The 17,104-nt window shown below is 39.0% G+C and overlaps 1 protein-coding gene across 1 annotated transcript in view; it reads left to right on the top strand.

The window, feature by feature from the left end:
* LOC140242075 (polycomb group RING finger protein 3-like) overlaps positions 1-14,857 on the top strand; it is a 122,664-nt gene extending 107,807 nt beyond the window's left edge. Inside the window, exon 8 of the mRNA XM_072321835.1 lies at positions 14,760-14,857. Coding sequence (XP_072177936.1) covers positions 14,760-14,804 — 45 coding nt within the window. The 3' untranslated portion in view covers positions 14,805-14,857. The remainder of the gene's footprint in view (positions 1-14,759) is intronic.
* Positions 14,858-17,104: the final 2,247 nt, after the last annotated feature.

Here is a 17,104-nt window from a genome sequence, read left to right as displayed (position 1 = left end):
AGCTACCGGTATATATTCACATATATAGGCACCTTATACTCAGTGAAAATCTATCTGAATGCCAAACAAAGTTGTTTGCTTAAAGGTAAAACATAGTTCTCAGAAGGGGTCAAATTTCATCTTCTGTCATTTGGAATTTGCCTGCTATGTATTGAAAGGATCTGATCTGCCAGATCTGATGCACTTTGCTAGGATAAAGAGTTATTTTGGAGCATTTCGACATTGGAAGTGTAAAATAGTTTAGATGAGAGTGCCTGACTTTTATTCCTGAAGAGCTCTTTCCATTTTGTTACGGGTAGGCAGAATGTTACGTGATGATCGATCGTGCCCTAGCAATCATATTTTTCAAAAGCTGCGTATGATTCACTCTCACATGCAAGGTCAATGGGTACTGCTATGGCCCGATTTGTTGATTATCAGTAGTCAATTATATAACATTATGTAGAAACCATCATCGGATATGTTCTCAGATTGCAATTTTTGGCTAACATCTCACATTTTCGTCATTACCCAACTGAAATCATGTTATCACAGCGTTGCTTCACACATTTCTTATACATGTATATATGTCCATTCTGGAGCTTTAGCTTTAAATCGCTGGGGACAGGAAGGTAGATAGATTATCATTTTCGGCTGTTCTGTAATTCAGATGTTAAAGAATTTACCCAGAGCTTGCTCTTATGGAATGGTGCTAAAACAGGATATATCAGAAATATGGACTTCATAAAAAAGGTTTCGATAAATGCTTTTCTCAACCAATCACCGGGCTCCAGCTATTTCCCCCATTACCAACAGGGTTCAGCGCATCTCCACTGAAATTCGATCCCTTCAAATCTTTGCATGTTGAACAAACAAAAACCTTTGTTCCACTTCATGGAAAGAGTTTTCGAGGTGTGTAAAACAGGGAGTGGAAATCGCCCGAGTGCTCGGGGCAGCGTAATTCTACACTGACCATCTCCCCTTCCTCTGGGTTGGTAATGTGCAATGTCTGCCACGAAGGGTACTCATGGACTCCGGCTGATTTCCTGTCACTTTAGCATAACCTGATCCAGTATGCAAATCTACCTCAAGAGCTGACCGATTTCCAATTCAGCACATCTCAATTTTCTACCCCCATCTCCCTCCTCCTCCTTCTTCTTCTTCTTTTTCTTTCTTTCTTTCTTTCTTTCTTTCTTTCTTTCTTTCTTTCTTTCTTTCTTTCTTTCACTTTGATAGATGTGTAGATACTCAGAACTTTTTCACTGTCAGCCTTTGATGTAGTTGTGTGATGCTCAACCATTTCAAAATGTCAAAGCTATTAAAGGTTTAGTGCCTTTTCATTGTCTTTTTACGACACAGTGAGTTTTTTTTTAATCTAACTGTAGTTAGAGCACTGTCAGAGTAAATTAGGGTTGCTCAAACTGAATGTGGAAAAACTGTGATGAAAGAAAATTACAACATTATAGGGAAAGTTACTTGCAGGCTATTGTGGCAAAAGCAACTAGAATTGGCTGCAAAAGTGACTAGAATTTGCTGCGAAAAAAGCAACAGCCAAAATTGCAGCCTAGTATGTAATTTTTGTAAGTTTGCAAAAAGTTGCCATCACAGTTTGCAGTCAGAGCTGGCCCTCTCCTCAATGTTACGACCAAAATCACTCTGAGAATGATCGCACAAACGAAACAATCAAGTAATGTTCAGGCGGTTTATTAACAGTGATATTGTGGGTACAGACTCGTAATCGGTTTTCACATCAGTACAATAATGACCAATAAAACAATTATAAATCAGTAGTGGAATCACTTACACGTATCTGAAATCAAGTAATCCTTTGGAAAGGTCCAATTACGATGTTCGATGCACCGATGAATGATCCTTGACGCACCAATGAATGATTCCTCCGACGTAACTCCAGAGGCGCAGGTTACGATAGTCCACGGTATAGATCTGGGGTAAAATCCACGATATATGTCCACGGCGAAACGTGCAGAATCCAAACGTTATGACGACCACGTTCAGTTGATGCATTGAATGATGATTCACTTAATAATGTTCAGCTAGGAATCCAGCCCGTCACAGCTTTGCCGTAGCAATGTCCGTTGACATTAAAATATGGAGTCTATCTCCAATGAAGGCAAATTAATTCTCTGCAGGCAAAATGTCTCCCAGGCCTTATCTCCACAAACGTAACAGGTCAGCAGGTAACACAGGACTGACTATAACAAGTCGCTTCAGATCCAGAAGTGACGTAACTCTCAGAGCAGAGGTGTTGGGTACTCTGCCTACTGCAGAATTTCTCCGGCTGTTATATCCATTCACCCCTTTCTAGTACATTCTGTAATTTTCTCCAACCTGGGGCCACACACCTGAACATACTAGCAAGTCCAAATTCCAGGAATCCTGGATGACTCACTGCCTAACTATGTGCATAACATCATTGCCAAAAATAACTATCAATCACATTGGGCTACAGGGACAGTGCCTCACTCAGCCAAATATGTAAGCACTTCGTAGAATATTCTGGAATGGGTAAAATCATTCTAGATTGAGTGAGCTATAATGTATTTTCTGTCACATGCATGTACTGTAGTTACATTGTATACCACCTAGAAAATTCTCCACTGATCTGGTCAGCCTGTATGTACTAAAATCTATACCAGATAGAATGTTCTCCATTAATCTGGTCAACCTGTGTACATACACATTAACAACCATGCATACAGTCACAACATCATACTGGTACATAACTATTAGTGTACATTTGTGACGTCAAAAAAAAAACAAAAAAAAACAAAAAAAACTGGCAGGATACTTTACATGATATTTTGATCTCTCCCTGCAATGCGGCCACATGGAAAAATTTCATCAGGTAGGCCAGGCTGTTAGTTTTGTATTTGCCATATGTAGCTATATGTAGCGGACTGCTGACACCAATAGCATTTGTGCATCTCGGTAGCAAACGTTCTCAATTCTTTTTTTTTTCTCCAGAGCTGTGAGATTTTCATTTTTCGTTGCAGTGTGAATGCAAAGGTCATATGTCGCACATTTGTAATGTAATATTTTCCAAGAAAGGTTTGATTCTAATACTTATAATTCACAATACTTATATAGCACATTTTCACATTTATAAATGTCTTTTAGTGCTAGCTCTGTGAAGACTATCATGAAAATTTTGACAGTGTGTATTGAAGGCAGGTTACATGACATGTGGTAGCTAAAAGATATCTCTTTCAATGTTCATGTCTCGAATTGGAGCTAGACATGACATTGAGATGTGACAGTGTGGGTGAAATATTATGCTTTGTGGAGATGGTCCGGATGTGACAAGATAAAGAGACCCCTGTTCAGATGGAAACCAGTTTATACCAAAACTGGATAAAGAAACGACATATGATGACATAAATGGTATCCCGGGGTACCAAATAAAAATCAGTCATTTTGTTGAATTATTTATTTTTTTAAAAAGGTTGTGCCCTGGGTGCCAAAAAGAGGAAATTATTTTGGTGCTGGAGCTAGCGCGCGCTAGCCACTGCACTGCACTGCACTAAAGCACACGCTAGTGGTATCGCAGCTTCCATGCACCGCACACATAGTATAACATGCAGTGGCATGGGAATGACTACGTACGTACACGCACACACAGTGCATGCATTTTTCTCTGGCTGTCCTCGAGTGGACGTGAGGTGGCGCTACACAACGCGATTACCCGGGGTACTACGGTACCCCGGGTAACGCGTGATGCATCACATATTAAAGAATCATCATATAGCCGACAGACCATGCAGCTGATAATCCTGACCATTCTTGAAAACGTTGCATAGATGCGCGGTTTCCCACTGCGCATGTTGTTGTGGTCATGACGTCGCCCCTAGTGAGAGGAATAGGGTCACCTTTCGTGCGCGCTCACATTAAGCCCCGCCCAGTTATACTGTTCTATGGTCGCAATACGTTTTGGTTTAGACGCATATGGACATGATGGAATGCTGATTCATTATTGAGTTCTAGTTTGAAACGTTGCTCTGACCATCTTTTTGTTATATGTTGTTTCATTAGTCACTGTTCAGACGTATAAATTCATTGTATAGCTATACCATTTTGGTATAACTGTACTGTTCTAGTATTTTTTTTTTTTTTTTTTTTTCATCTGAACACCCTGTTTGTTTTAGTGGGAGTTGTCATCGTAGCATTCAACACTCAAGTCAGCTATTGCCAGTCATGAAATCAGGCTGGGATCAACATTTTCTCAGTCAGGTGGCACTGATGTATTGATGCAGCATTCCCACAATGCTACAGCTGATCCTGATCCGATGATGCCCATGCCGTCCAATGGGAATGCTTGGTGGGGCGGACTGGCGACTGGTGTAATACTATCACATGACCTCATGCTCGGTTCCCCCAGCACCCAGGGGCATTTCAATCAGGCTGTTCTGGCATATTTTTTCCCCTCCTTTAGGAAACAAGGGGGCAGAGTTGTGTCATTAGTCTCCGCTTCCAGGCAGCAGTAGGGAAATTCAATCCCTCAACAAAGACATAAAATGCCGAAAGAGAGACATTGCTAATGAAAGAAATGTTGTCATCTGATGGATTGTTTAAAGCTTATGAGTCTTCTTTTTGTAGGGATAAGCCCCCTGTTCAGATGCAAGCCAGTTTATAACAAAACTCGATAAAGATATGACGTATGAAGAATCATCGTATAGCCGACAGACTGTTCAGACTCTAATTTTGACCATTCCGGAGAAACGTCGTATAGATGTGCAGTTTCTCACTGCGCATGTTAAGCCCCGCCCAGTTATACCGTTCTACGGTCGCCATACGTTCAGACGCACAATGGACACAATGGAATGCTGATTCGTTATTGAGTTCTAGTTTGAAACGGATGCTCTGACCGTCGTTTCGCTATACATCGTTTCGTTATACGGTATTTGTTAGTCAGCGTTTAGACGTATAAATTTATCATAAAGCTACACCGTTTTGGTATAGCTATACCGTTCTAGTATGAATTTTTTGCATCTGAACTCCCTGATGGTCACCCATGGAAAGAAAAGAGCTGTAGCTAATGGTATGTCAGCCGCATTCACACACAGGAGTTATTGCTTTTGCAGTCGCGATGCAACAGTTGATTCCATTGGCAATCATTCACACAGGGCAAAGAATAATGGCTCGGCAGCAAAATAAAGCACTTTGTATCTTCACAATGTGCGGACCCAGTGTGGCAAGAAGTATTATGGCAGTTAACAAGAAAATGATAGCTTCTTCAGTTGCAGTTCGTGCACATCATACAAATTATTGTGAGAATTTAAAACAAACAAAACAAATGAAGTAAATTGAGAGTGATTTTGGCATTATGGTGCCTTTTCATGAGAGCTAGGTGACCACTTTTTGCTTCCACACACAAGAATTAACAATTTTTGCATCGCATTGAAAAATCAATTTCCAAACACCTTTAATTTCGTGCTTGCATGTGAATGGGATTAATGTGTTGCATAGCAGTGGGAATGAGATGGATAAGGCCCACAGAGTAGAATTGATTTGAGGAAGAGGGGGGGGGGTCTGCTGAATCTCTGCATTCTTAATAGCGAGATGAGCAAATGTTTGCTCCATCCTTGAGACAGCACTGCTCTGCCACAGTCTGTGGTGGTAAAAGGGGAGGAAATGACAGCACATTATTCATACAGCTACTTCTCTCTGTCCCCCAAGTCACATCAGGAGAGGTTTCATGTTGCCATAGCAACGGGAGGGAGCATGTGCCTTGAAGAAAACGCTTTATTATTCTCCCTTTGATGCATGTATAACCCTGGAGGAATATTTACCATTTCCTCTCATCTGTTGCTCCTCCTCATCCAGACATGCAAAATAGAAATGGCCCTGTGGGAGTTTCTGATGACTGGACTTCACTGATATCATCTGGTCATTAAATGGTCACTCCATCCTATCTGTAATGTCTTGTTGAAAGACTTGGTATAAAATTGTGGTCACTCCATTTGAAACTAATAGTTAACCTTTGCTGCCTGAGCTCTATATTGTTGTTTAGATAGATTAAAGGAAAAAAAAAACACTCATCAAGCTGACAAAAGTTTTGAAAATGAAGTTTTCATCACCAAGATACCTATAGACAAAATTCTGAACCTGCTCATAAGCCACATAACCAAATGGTCTGTTCTAACACAACTGTCTATGGGGGAATCATTATGGTAAATGCAGTCACTAATAGGTTAGCTTTTTTTTTTTTTTTTTTTTTTTTTTTACTTCATTTCTTTTTTCATAGCTTCATATGTGCACATTATCAGACAATCATAGCATGTAGGACCACATGAAACAGCTGAGATTTTTTCAAACAGGAAATATTGTTAATAGTGCCTTTAAAGGCATGTATAGATTTTGTTGAGATGATGCTTCAGTTTGAAGTTTCCAACTGTTTTGTGACATAATGAGAGACTACTTATACAATATGCAAGAGCTAATAATTCTAAGAGGAATTCAAAGTTAATTTGATGAATATTAGTTTTGAAATGGCTGAGAAAAAAAGAGGTCCTAATAAAAGGTAAGACCCACCTTTTATTAGGACCACTGTGTTTTAGACTATCTCAGCCATTTCTTAACCGATTTTCTTCAAATGAACTTTAAATTCCTCTTAGAATTGTATGTTCTTTACTACTTCATATGTGGTTTCTAATTATCTTGGAAAAAGTTGAAATCTTTATCTCAACTAGCATGGAGTGACCATCTCAACCAAAACTATGCCATTCCTTTAAGCTTTCTTGCCGGTAGAGTCTCTTCTGTATTCATCACTTTGAACTGAACAGAGCCAGGAGCTTGGCAATCCCATGAATTACATCTAGATATCAACATTATTTGGAGAAGAGGGAGCAATTTTGAGTGGGAATAGTTTTGAATGGAAAACTAAGAAAAAGAATCTGTGAAATTTTGACTGCAGTCAGTCCCAGTCAGCTGATCACCTGGAAAAACTTGCACCTTCTTGAATGTCCAGTCGAGAGTGAAAAGCCACCCATTGCTCTGACTGAGTGGGATGAAATAGAATAAGATTAAACAAGCAGAAAATATGGACAGCATCCATGAAATCAGACCAACACTAAGAGATTTTGGGATTTGAGACTTTCACAAGAGTGTTTGTGGGCGCACTCACAACAGTGTCATTACCTTGCCATTCTGTCAGTGGTTTGTAGAAGAAAGTATTCTTAAATCATCCCTCTCTGTCAATGATCTGACAAAATATTGAATAACAAAACACAAATCTCAAACAATTTGATTTACCAAAGTAAGATCTTCTCCTTGAATCTGTGGAAATCTTAGTATTACCAGTCACCCCAAGTTTTTCACACCTTTCGGACATTCAGTGATCAGTTTCAACCACTCTGGTTTCACATTGTACAATGTCAAGAACACTATCAAGCATGAAGGACCAAACAGCTCAGATATGTCATGAACTTTGAAAAACGATTAAATCAGAGCATATGTGTCAGTTTGTACAAGTCCTTCCAGACATTTCCTAAACCAGAAAAAAAAAAAGAATCGAGATGACAGAAGAAATGCAAGAAAGGATGGAATTGTGAGAGAGATGGAAATATGAGAATGTGCTGTTTGTTTCGTCGGTAATCCAGGCAAAATTTGACATTTGATAGGGTCTTTGCATGTCCTCTTTTTTTTTTTTTGTAAGTGCTTCCTCTGTTTACAGGAATTTAGAGCCATTAAGATGATTGACAAATAAAATGTCTGTCTTTGTCTTCCATTGCTTCTGATTTTTTTTCTTTTTTTTTTTGTGCTTGTCGTAAATCTAGACAAGGTTAGAAGATCTCGACTTTAGTGAACAACTCAATATCAGTGTTCTTTCTGTTATGAGTACAATGAGGGCAAAGGGGAAAAATGGGTTACTGTTGTGAGGATGAAATGTGATAGATTCATACAACACATGATACATATACATCTGTGCATGATGTTAGATGTTTGATAGCATGACAGCAAAGTAAAAAGAATTCGAATCCTGTTGATGTTTAAGAAAAACAAGACCATATTCATCCAAGTGAACGTTGTTGTGGAAATGCAGGATGACTTTTGACATCTTTTCGCGACAGCTTTTAATCCAACATTTTTGGTGTTTGACAAGCTCTCCTCTTTGTCCGATATCTTTTAGAACAAAAATCAAGCCTCATTTTTCATCTGCTGATAGTTGTCGTTTTGAAAGATGATACCATCGTGTAGCTACCTTGGATCAATTACACGTGGGAGTGAGCGGCGAATCACAGTCATTGAAACTACCCACCAGTCCTTTAAGAACTGCCTTACGAAAAGGGAAACCGAGCGAGAAAGGTTACGAGTAGGAGGAAAGATGCGAGGGCGGTATAAATGCGTCCTTCCGAGATGATGTCTAAAATCTCGATGTATGGGTTATTCATAGGATTTGACTGTAAGTTGATGTGGGGGAAAAAAGTAAAGAGATACAGAATGTGTTTGGGGATTAGTAAGAGATAAGAGCGGTAGGAAGACAAGAGTCAGGGAAAGTGCACAGACAACAGAGATGGAGATATATTGAAAGATATCTAACAAAGATAAAAGCGGGGTAAGGTTCATGCTGAGAGATTTCTTTAGAAAAAGAGAAAGAAAATTGTGAAAAAAAGAGAGAAGTTCGCCTCAAATAAGTAAAGGTGAATGCATATCTTGAGAGAAAGAAAGAAGCTGAGACCATGGACCTACAGTAGGTCCATGCTGAGACAGAGTAGAAGAAGAGAGGAGAAAGGGGGGGGGGGCAGGGGGGGGGGGCAGAGAGTAGACAGAGTAGAGAGAGAGGGAGAGAAGAGAGAGTAGAAATCAAGGGAGATAGGGTAACGGAGAGAAACTGGTAACATGGTTTGATAATGCCCTGGAGTCACCAAGAGGGGGTGATGATATGATGAGGAGCTTCGGTGGCTGTGGCTGTATCCAAGGCCTCCTCCTCCTCCTCCTCCTCTTTCTGGTAGAGACATTGTGAGATAACACAATGAATCCTCTTCCAGAGTGATGCTACCCTGGGAAGTAGAGAGGATAGCTGGTGATGTTGAGGGAGGAGACAGATGAGGCTGAGAGGAGGTGATGGGGAAAAGAGGATACGAGATGACATTAAAGGTAGTGCCCTCAAAAGTTCAAATTTTGCGAGGGGTAGGGGGATCTACCTGGTATACTCAAAATGGCCTCACTGGAGATAAAGGCGACTTATGGTGATTAGCGCCAGCTTCATTCCTTGCTCTGAACACACAATTATAAGATGATTTGAATGTAATCATTGCATTGAGGCGAATAGGAGATGCACTTAACACCAGAGCAGAAATTAGGGCAATTTGAAGAAGTCTACAAATTTTCTTGTAAAGCTGAGCCTGCTCAAAGCTTGCGGTAGGATGCAACTCATGCCATGCTTCTCCAGAATGTCATCATCAGACAATGTGAAAAGCATGTGAAAGATGTTTGCCGTAAAACTGTGATATATTAATTGCTGTAGGACACCTGTAAGGAACATTTAATCAGAAATTGTAGGAACTTTAGAAACATACAGACAAATTAAAGCAAGAAATGATAGGTGAAGAAAGGGCTTTTAATGCCGGAGATGAATTGTGTAGAGGGAAGGGGGTTATCTTTGGATGATAGCAGTCCCGATACAAATTTAAACGAGAAGGTGATCTGTGCCTACCATTGCTGTATGAGAGTAAGATGAAGAGGAACTATACAATCCAGACTGTGTAAGTAAACTTACCATGTCGGTAGATGGCTATAGCATGGTACAATATGAGTTCGAACAACTAAAATATTTATACAACAATGCCATGATCTTTAAAAGGAAAGAAAGAATAAAAGGCGATGGGAAGAAGAACTGTCATTATGATACGCAAAGATGAAGACCTCTTCTTCCTCAATCTCTAGGGCAAAAGTGCAACAGCTGAATGAGAGAGCTGAGCATGTACGGCGAGAGGGTTTAAGGCCATCCTGACATTTCACATGTAAATCTTCTCCAAACTCGCGCTCCCCAAGGCATACCGATAGTCTTCATCTTACAACATTGTTCAGTGGTCTCCTGCATATAATATCCATCTGCATCATCAATTTCAATCAAACTCATACAGAATGTGATTAATACAGACTCTAGAGTTGCAGCATTTATGCAGAGGGCTAGAGATCCCTTCTGCTCACTTAAAGAGGAAATCCACCCCCCTCCCAAAAAAAAAAAAAATATATATATATATATATATATATATATATATATAGCTCCAAAAGACAGAGAACAAAATTCATTCCCTGCAGAATGTTTCAAATATGCCAAAATAGGATAAGAAAGAAGGAAGATATGACATTTTGAATTTTCTTTTTTTTTTCAGAAAACATTTCTTGACCAGTCCTTATGAATATTCAAATGAGCAAGTTGATGATGTCATGTCATCATATTTTTTCATTTATATTGGGCATGAACTTTGGAAAAATTGTTATTTTTGGCTAATACTAGTAAAAGCATATTTCCATACCACAGTATATCAGAGATGACATTTGTTCTTTTTTAATGTAGGTGGTTTTAAGGCAAGTTTTATAGTCATACAGCTGAAATATGAGATTTTTGTCATTTCTGTATATGAAATGAATAAGAAATGGTGAGAGCATGACATCATCAGATTACTGATTTGAATATTCATAATGACTGGTGAAGAAGTGTTTCTGCAAAATTTGAAAAAAAAAAGAAAAACATCATATATTCCTTATTTCATATCCAATATTTATCATTTTTTGCACTGTTCTGCAGATATTTTTTTTCTCTTTCTAATGAAATTGATAAAATGTTGGAGTAGATTTCTTCTTTAAGTAACAAACAAACAATAACAAAAAAGGCAAGGTGGATCAGCCTACACGTTTGAGATCATCGTTACGTGTAGATGCAGCTGAAGAGACAAATTTCATGTAATACACCAGAATATTACTGCTCAGGGTGGTGCATCCTTGCATGCTTGCTTTGCATCGATAACTCAAACTCACACACCGGCTCACTGTAAGCGATTCTTACCTGAATGCCAATGCTGGCAAGAGGAGAATAATCATTTTCAGCATCCTGAAATTCAAGGTGACATATCCTGATTTGTTTTGCAGCTTTTTAACAATTCTAGAAGTAATGATTGTTAAGGGTAATCATCAGTGGCTGAATGAGAAATCAAGGGAGGGGGAGAGGGAAGAGAGAGAGGAAGAAAAGGACATAGGCTTCCGATAATGAGACTTGTGGGGAAAATTCTTGCAACATATTTGACCATTTGCACACTGATTTGATAACCCCGATTACAGAAAGACTCTTAAGCATTCATTTTGTTGATAAAATATGTGTACTGATAACAGTAGTCAGATAGGCATGGAGTCTAAACACTTTGAAGAAATGTGGTTGTCTGTAATGTATTGTGGGTTATGGTAACATTTTTATGTGTTCTGAGCATTAATATGCATGAAGAAATAGTAGAAATGGCCCAGTGAGTGTAGTACTGAATTATTCATTAGTGCAATTAGTTGTAGTAGGCCCACTTAACGTAATCATATTTTAATAATCTAAACCAAAATGGTAATTATGTAATGTGATGTTTCAAAGCATTTAATGATGGCATTCAGATGGACTCCAATCAAGGCTTAGTCTTTAACTAGGAGCAGGAGGGAGTGCTGTGCTCATCTATATCAATCAGCATTTGGAAGCAGAATAATAACAAAAGTCTTTTGAGTCTAGACTAGTGCACATTTCACATAAGGATAGGCAGGGGAAACACACATTGCATTTCCATCAACCTGAAACTTGGACCGCTAGGATAATCAATGCCCAGTCGTGAAATTAGACTGATATCTACATCCCCGTCAGCTCGGGCCCCGGAGGATCCCGTTTGAAAAATTACCTCGAAGTTCGGAGCATGCAGAAAATGTTTGAAACAGTGAATCATGGCGTACGTGGGCCTTTGAACACTGCTCTGCGGGGGAGTAAGTCTCCTCATTGCTCAATCTACATGCACACTGCCCTTCTTGTGTCTATGTCCATTGTGTTTGATATTGACAAATTTGTAAAAGAAAGGAGATGAACTCTTTCAGAAGGCAAGCAGAGAGTGCCCAGCTGAACATTCAAGCTGCGTAAATGAAGCTGAGTGTGTGTACTCAGTCACATTAATGTGGAAAAATGTCATAAAATGTGTAAGTCTCCAGGATTTAGGGACATTACAGAGAAGAGGGGGGTATGAAAAAGAAAAATGTGATCAATGAAAAAAAAAAAAGGTTCTCATCATGCTTGGGGAAGTGTCCTTCATTTGAATGGATTAATTAGTTAGTCCTCAATTCAGCAAATAGTGTACTATTTTAGAGTCAGAAGATAATGAATAGTGCTGTGAGGACATTATCGAATCTGCTTAAAGTGGAAACTTACCCAAAACATATCAATGTGAATTCAGTGAATGCAGAAATATGAGACGAACATTTCGGTGAAGCTTCTGGAAAATCGTATACTCCATTCAAAGTTATAAATTTGCAAACTTTTTGTCAAATCCATGTGACATTATTTCTGGATTAGACAAGTACAATACTGTAAAACACGATATATTCGTGGCATGAAAATTTTACGAATTGGAGCCAACAGCCTTTCTCGCAGCATGAAATTTTCGTGACTTGCCACTGGCATCCAATGCATAATGTGTAGGCAAGAACTTTGGCATGCATTTCAATTTCGCAAATGTTGCCGCTCACGAAATTCGTGAAATTAAAATACACGCAAACTTTCCTCGTTTTACAATAGTCTGTGATGTCACACTAGAGACTTGATACAAAGAGAATATGAGGAGAATTCTATAAATTTTTAGGTCTTTACGGTAAGCATACATTCCTTCATCTTGTTAACTGACGTAACATTAAAGGGATGGTACAGTATTGGTAGAGGTGAGAATTGGACTTTAAACTTTTTGCGAGATATCAAGAAACTGTTTGTAAAATAATACGAAATCAAAGTTTATTTGATGAAAATCGGTTTTGGAATGGCTGACACATCCAGAAGTAAAACAAAGCGATCGTAATAAAAGGTGGGTCCCACATTTTATTAGAATTGCTCTGTTTTGGATATCTCAGCCATTTAAAAAACAATTTTCATCAAATAAACGTTTAATTCCTTTTGGAATTACATGCTCTTTCATATTTCATAAGAGGTTTCTCATAATCTCACCCAAAAATGGTAAAAACCCGAGGTTAGGTGTCAACCAAAACTATACGATCCCTTTAAGGGTAATGTTGTTCCCCCGCCCTTCTGAAAGATGTCAGTCATGTGTTCTTCCAGTATGCTGGCAAAATGATATTGTGTGGAATTCTGCAAAATTTGGGTAAACGAATAGAATATGAAGGGAGCGAGTAAAAGAGAGAGAGAAAGAAACTTCAAACTTTAATAGATAGTGGGAAAGATGGAATGAAGGGAAGAGTATTATATATTGATTGATAGATAGAAGAGAGAGAGAAAGGAGGGGGGAGGGCAAGAATCAGAACAACAAGAAAAAGAGAACTTGCCACTCACCAAGAGAGTCAAGGGAGGAGATGAGAGTGTGGTGGGATGTGAGATGCAAATTGAATGTATCAGTGGGTGGGGAGAGACGATGGTATAAGGCCATTCATCTGACAGGACTCTGCTGAAAGGGCTTACGGTGAACTCCTCCTCTGGCTTCTGTCTAATGATCCACAAACATATGAACAACACACACACACCCACACACATACACACACATACGGACATACGCACACATGCTTATGTACTCATATACGCAATTATACTCCACGTGAAAGGAAGATATATCGAGCCCCCTTTTCTCCAGCTCATTGGGGAAAGAGACATTGGGGGAGGGAGGTATTAAAGTTGCAGGCATGGAAAAAGAGTACACTGAAGCCTATTCCTATAATACCCCCTTAGGCAGTCTAGCCTCTAGATTTGGCTAAATGCAGACTGCCAATGTGCTTTTATTACCATTTCAACAATCACAATATTGTTGTTGTGTATTTTTTTTTGGGGGGGGGGAGGGAAGGATGATTCCTTGGTGTTATGCGATGAATATTCTCCATCTGAGAGTTTTCAACCCCCACTTATCTTTTGAAAGAAGGATACTCATAAAGGCCTGACTGCACATGAATTAATGAAAATGATCAATGTGAAGAAGCGACCCTATCTGGTTGCCGAATTTTCACATTTCACAGCAGTTACATACAGATCAGAAACAGACCTTGTTATTGTGTGTGAATGTATATTCTTTCTTTTTTCTTTCATACCAAAGCTTTTGCCAGATGTCACCAATCGCTTTTGTTGAAATGAACAGAAATATAATCTCATTCAAATGTCGTATTTCCCATCAATGCCATGACAAATTCTCAGTCAGATTCTTGAAATGTTGGTTCCGAGAATGGAAGGCAGCTTGCAGAATGAAAATTTTTGCCTGTTGAGCATTATTCCTCAGGATGACTGTAATGTAAATGTCGATCTTCATTACCTGAAAATGTCTTCACCCACAGAGGAAATTGTACAGTGCCATTCTCTCCTTTTTTTTTTTAAAGATCTAATGCAAAGCAAGAAAGGTTACATTTTATCCAGAATGTCTGCATTCTCTAGGGCTCCAAATTCAGCAAGTAGTTTACGTATAGTGGACCATCAAATGGAGTTCCCATCCATGTACTCTGATTAGATATCTCCAGATAGAGAATCTTCTGATCAATTGTCTTCCATGGTGTTCATGCTTTGTGTTTTTCTTTTCTTCTGCATTTTCCCCCTGCAGAACGTTCCACTTCTGCTGCAGTACCGACCTCGCCTGGAGCTATGACACAACGCCAATGGGCTAGACAAGACTCTCAAAAACCGTGCTGCAAAAACGAGACTCTCTCTTCTTCTTTTTTTTTTTCTTTTCTTGTTTTGGTTTTTCCTGGAATCAGAACACAGATACACTATCAACGTCTTTTTTCTTTTGTCAGATTATATGTATGCTGGTTGTGATGATGGGATATTTTGATCATGATTTTGTTGATAATTTCTCTAACATGATGATGATGATGATGATGATGATGATGATGAAAGTGATGATGACAGAAGTGATGATGATGATGATGATGACAGAAGTGATGATGATGATGATGATGATGATGATGATGATGAAGTTGTTAATAATGATCAGATATACTTGAAGAAATCTGACACAGAGACATTTCAAAAGACAACTGTGAATATTTTTTTCTTCATCGTATGCTGTCTCGCAACACCATTTATGTGAAAGCCGGAAACCTGCCATTGTGTAAATATACATCATTAGCGTGGATGTCAGACATGTGAGAGGACATCTTCAGTTGATCTTTGACCTCGGATCATGTGATTTTTTTTTTTTTGTTTTTAAAAACAAAATGAATTTGAATCCTATAGCTTCCTTGAGTTTTTGACATGGCCAGTGAGAGGCGAGAGAAGTGCTTGTGTTCCATTGCCCTTCTACGCATTGTTTGCATCTGTGAATGTGCGCGCTCCATCGTTCCCGTGGAGAATGCATCTTATACATCACCCGTACAGCCGGATGAGTGGAATGGCCCCAGCTCGGTGTCCTCATTGGAGTTCATTCACTTGGTGAATTTCTTTGTGTCATCCATTTCATGTCGGCATGCCAGGGGAAGAGCGAATAAAGGATCATCAACTCCGCCGCTGCGTATACGGAATTCAGAATATGGAATAAAGCGTTATCCATCACAAATCTGCAAGAATTCAGCTCGAGGAGTGTGGTGGCCAAAGAAAAAAAGATAAATGGACAATCTTGTGAGCCTGTGTGATTTTGATGTCGTAAGATGAGCACAGAGAAGAAAGGGAAAAAGTGAGGAGAAAACAAGGTCCAATTGAAGGTTTGGTGGTGGTTTGTGAATGAAAGGCAGTAGGATCAAGGGAGTGATTAGGATAGACCATACAGCTTTTGAGGAGAAAGGTTCGTCAATGCTTCATTAAATGTCTGCCAACATTCTCCAGCAATTAAGAGAAATTTATTCAAAAATATTTTATTGTGCCATCTCCATATGTTATGCCTACAAAACAAGAAAAAAAAAGAAAAGTAAACAAGAGTGCTGCTTTCTGCATTTTTTTTTTCTTTTTGTAAAAAACTTGTTCGTAGTAGACTGGAAGATAATCCTGAGATCTTTGCTTCCTAGCTCGTGAACAAATTTGTTAGGTATTACAGTTTGTCAGTCTCCCATTCCATAGTGCTAATTCAAATGTGGAAGGATGACATTACCTTTGGATCAATGTCGCCTGACTTCCTCTCTGAATATCCCTCCCACTCGTTTTTGTGTGTATGGCAGAGAATTAAAAAGCCAGCTTTTTGTGCCCTCATAGAGTTGGGCGGAGAAAGGCAGGGGCAGTTTCTAAATGTCAGCATAAACCTTTCCACAATGGCATTGATTGCCATTTTCCTGCAGTGTGACAACCTAACAATGCCTCTTGCAGCCTTTTTTTTTTCCTTTCTTTTTCTTTTTTAGTAACTTCGGTACTCTAATCACTTACCCTTCCATTCATGTACTACTGCCATAAATATTCAATGTGCACGCATGTGCACTTGCATCATCGTTTGTGATGGCGTGCTGTTGATTGTGCTCATGCAGTTACAAGCACCTGCACCGTGCGTAGGTGTGCAGAACTCAAATCTGTGTGCTTTTTGGAGATTGTGAAATTTTTCTTTTCTCATGTAACCACAGAGAAGGCAAAATTCACATCAATTTGTGCTTCATGTGGTGACACACCAGTTGTTATGTTGTAGCATTTATTTAAAAGCTTTTGTGAACCGTCCTCAAACCCACAGTGATAAATTCAACAATCTTAAGATGTCAGTGCTCATAATACTGATTGGCAAAGGTTTTTTGTTTTTTGTTTTTTTTAAATCATGAACCATGTGCTCGAACGGCAGAAAGCTCATTCAAGTGCTGTAAATGTATGCATTTTTTATGATGTTGTATAAGATATGCAGATATCGATAATAAGATGTTTATTTAATTTGTCCGATATTTTTTTTACCACCTTGTTGAACAAACCTTTGTTTGAATTCCTTGATTAGAAAGATACAGTTAGCATGTGGCAATAATTGTGTGGGACTAAGGCCAT

The sequence above is a fragment of the Diadema setosum genome, chromosome 18, assembly GCF_964275005.1.
Source record: "Diadema setosum chromosome 18, eeDiaSeto1, whole genome shotgun sequence".
Classification (NCBI taxonomy): Eukaryota; Metazoa; Echinodermata; class Echinoidea; order Diadematoida; family Diadematidae; genus Diadema; species Diadema setosum.
This window is presented reverse-complemented; position numbering and strand designations above follow the sequence as displayed.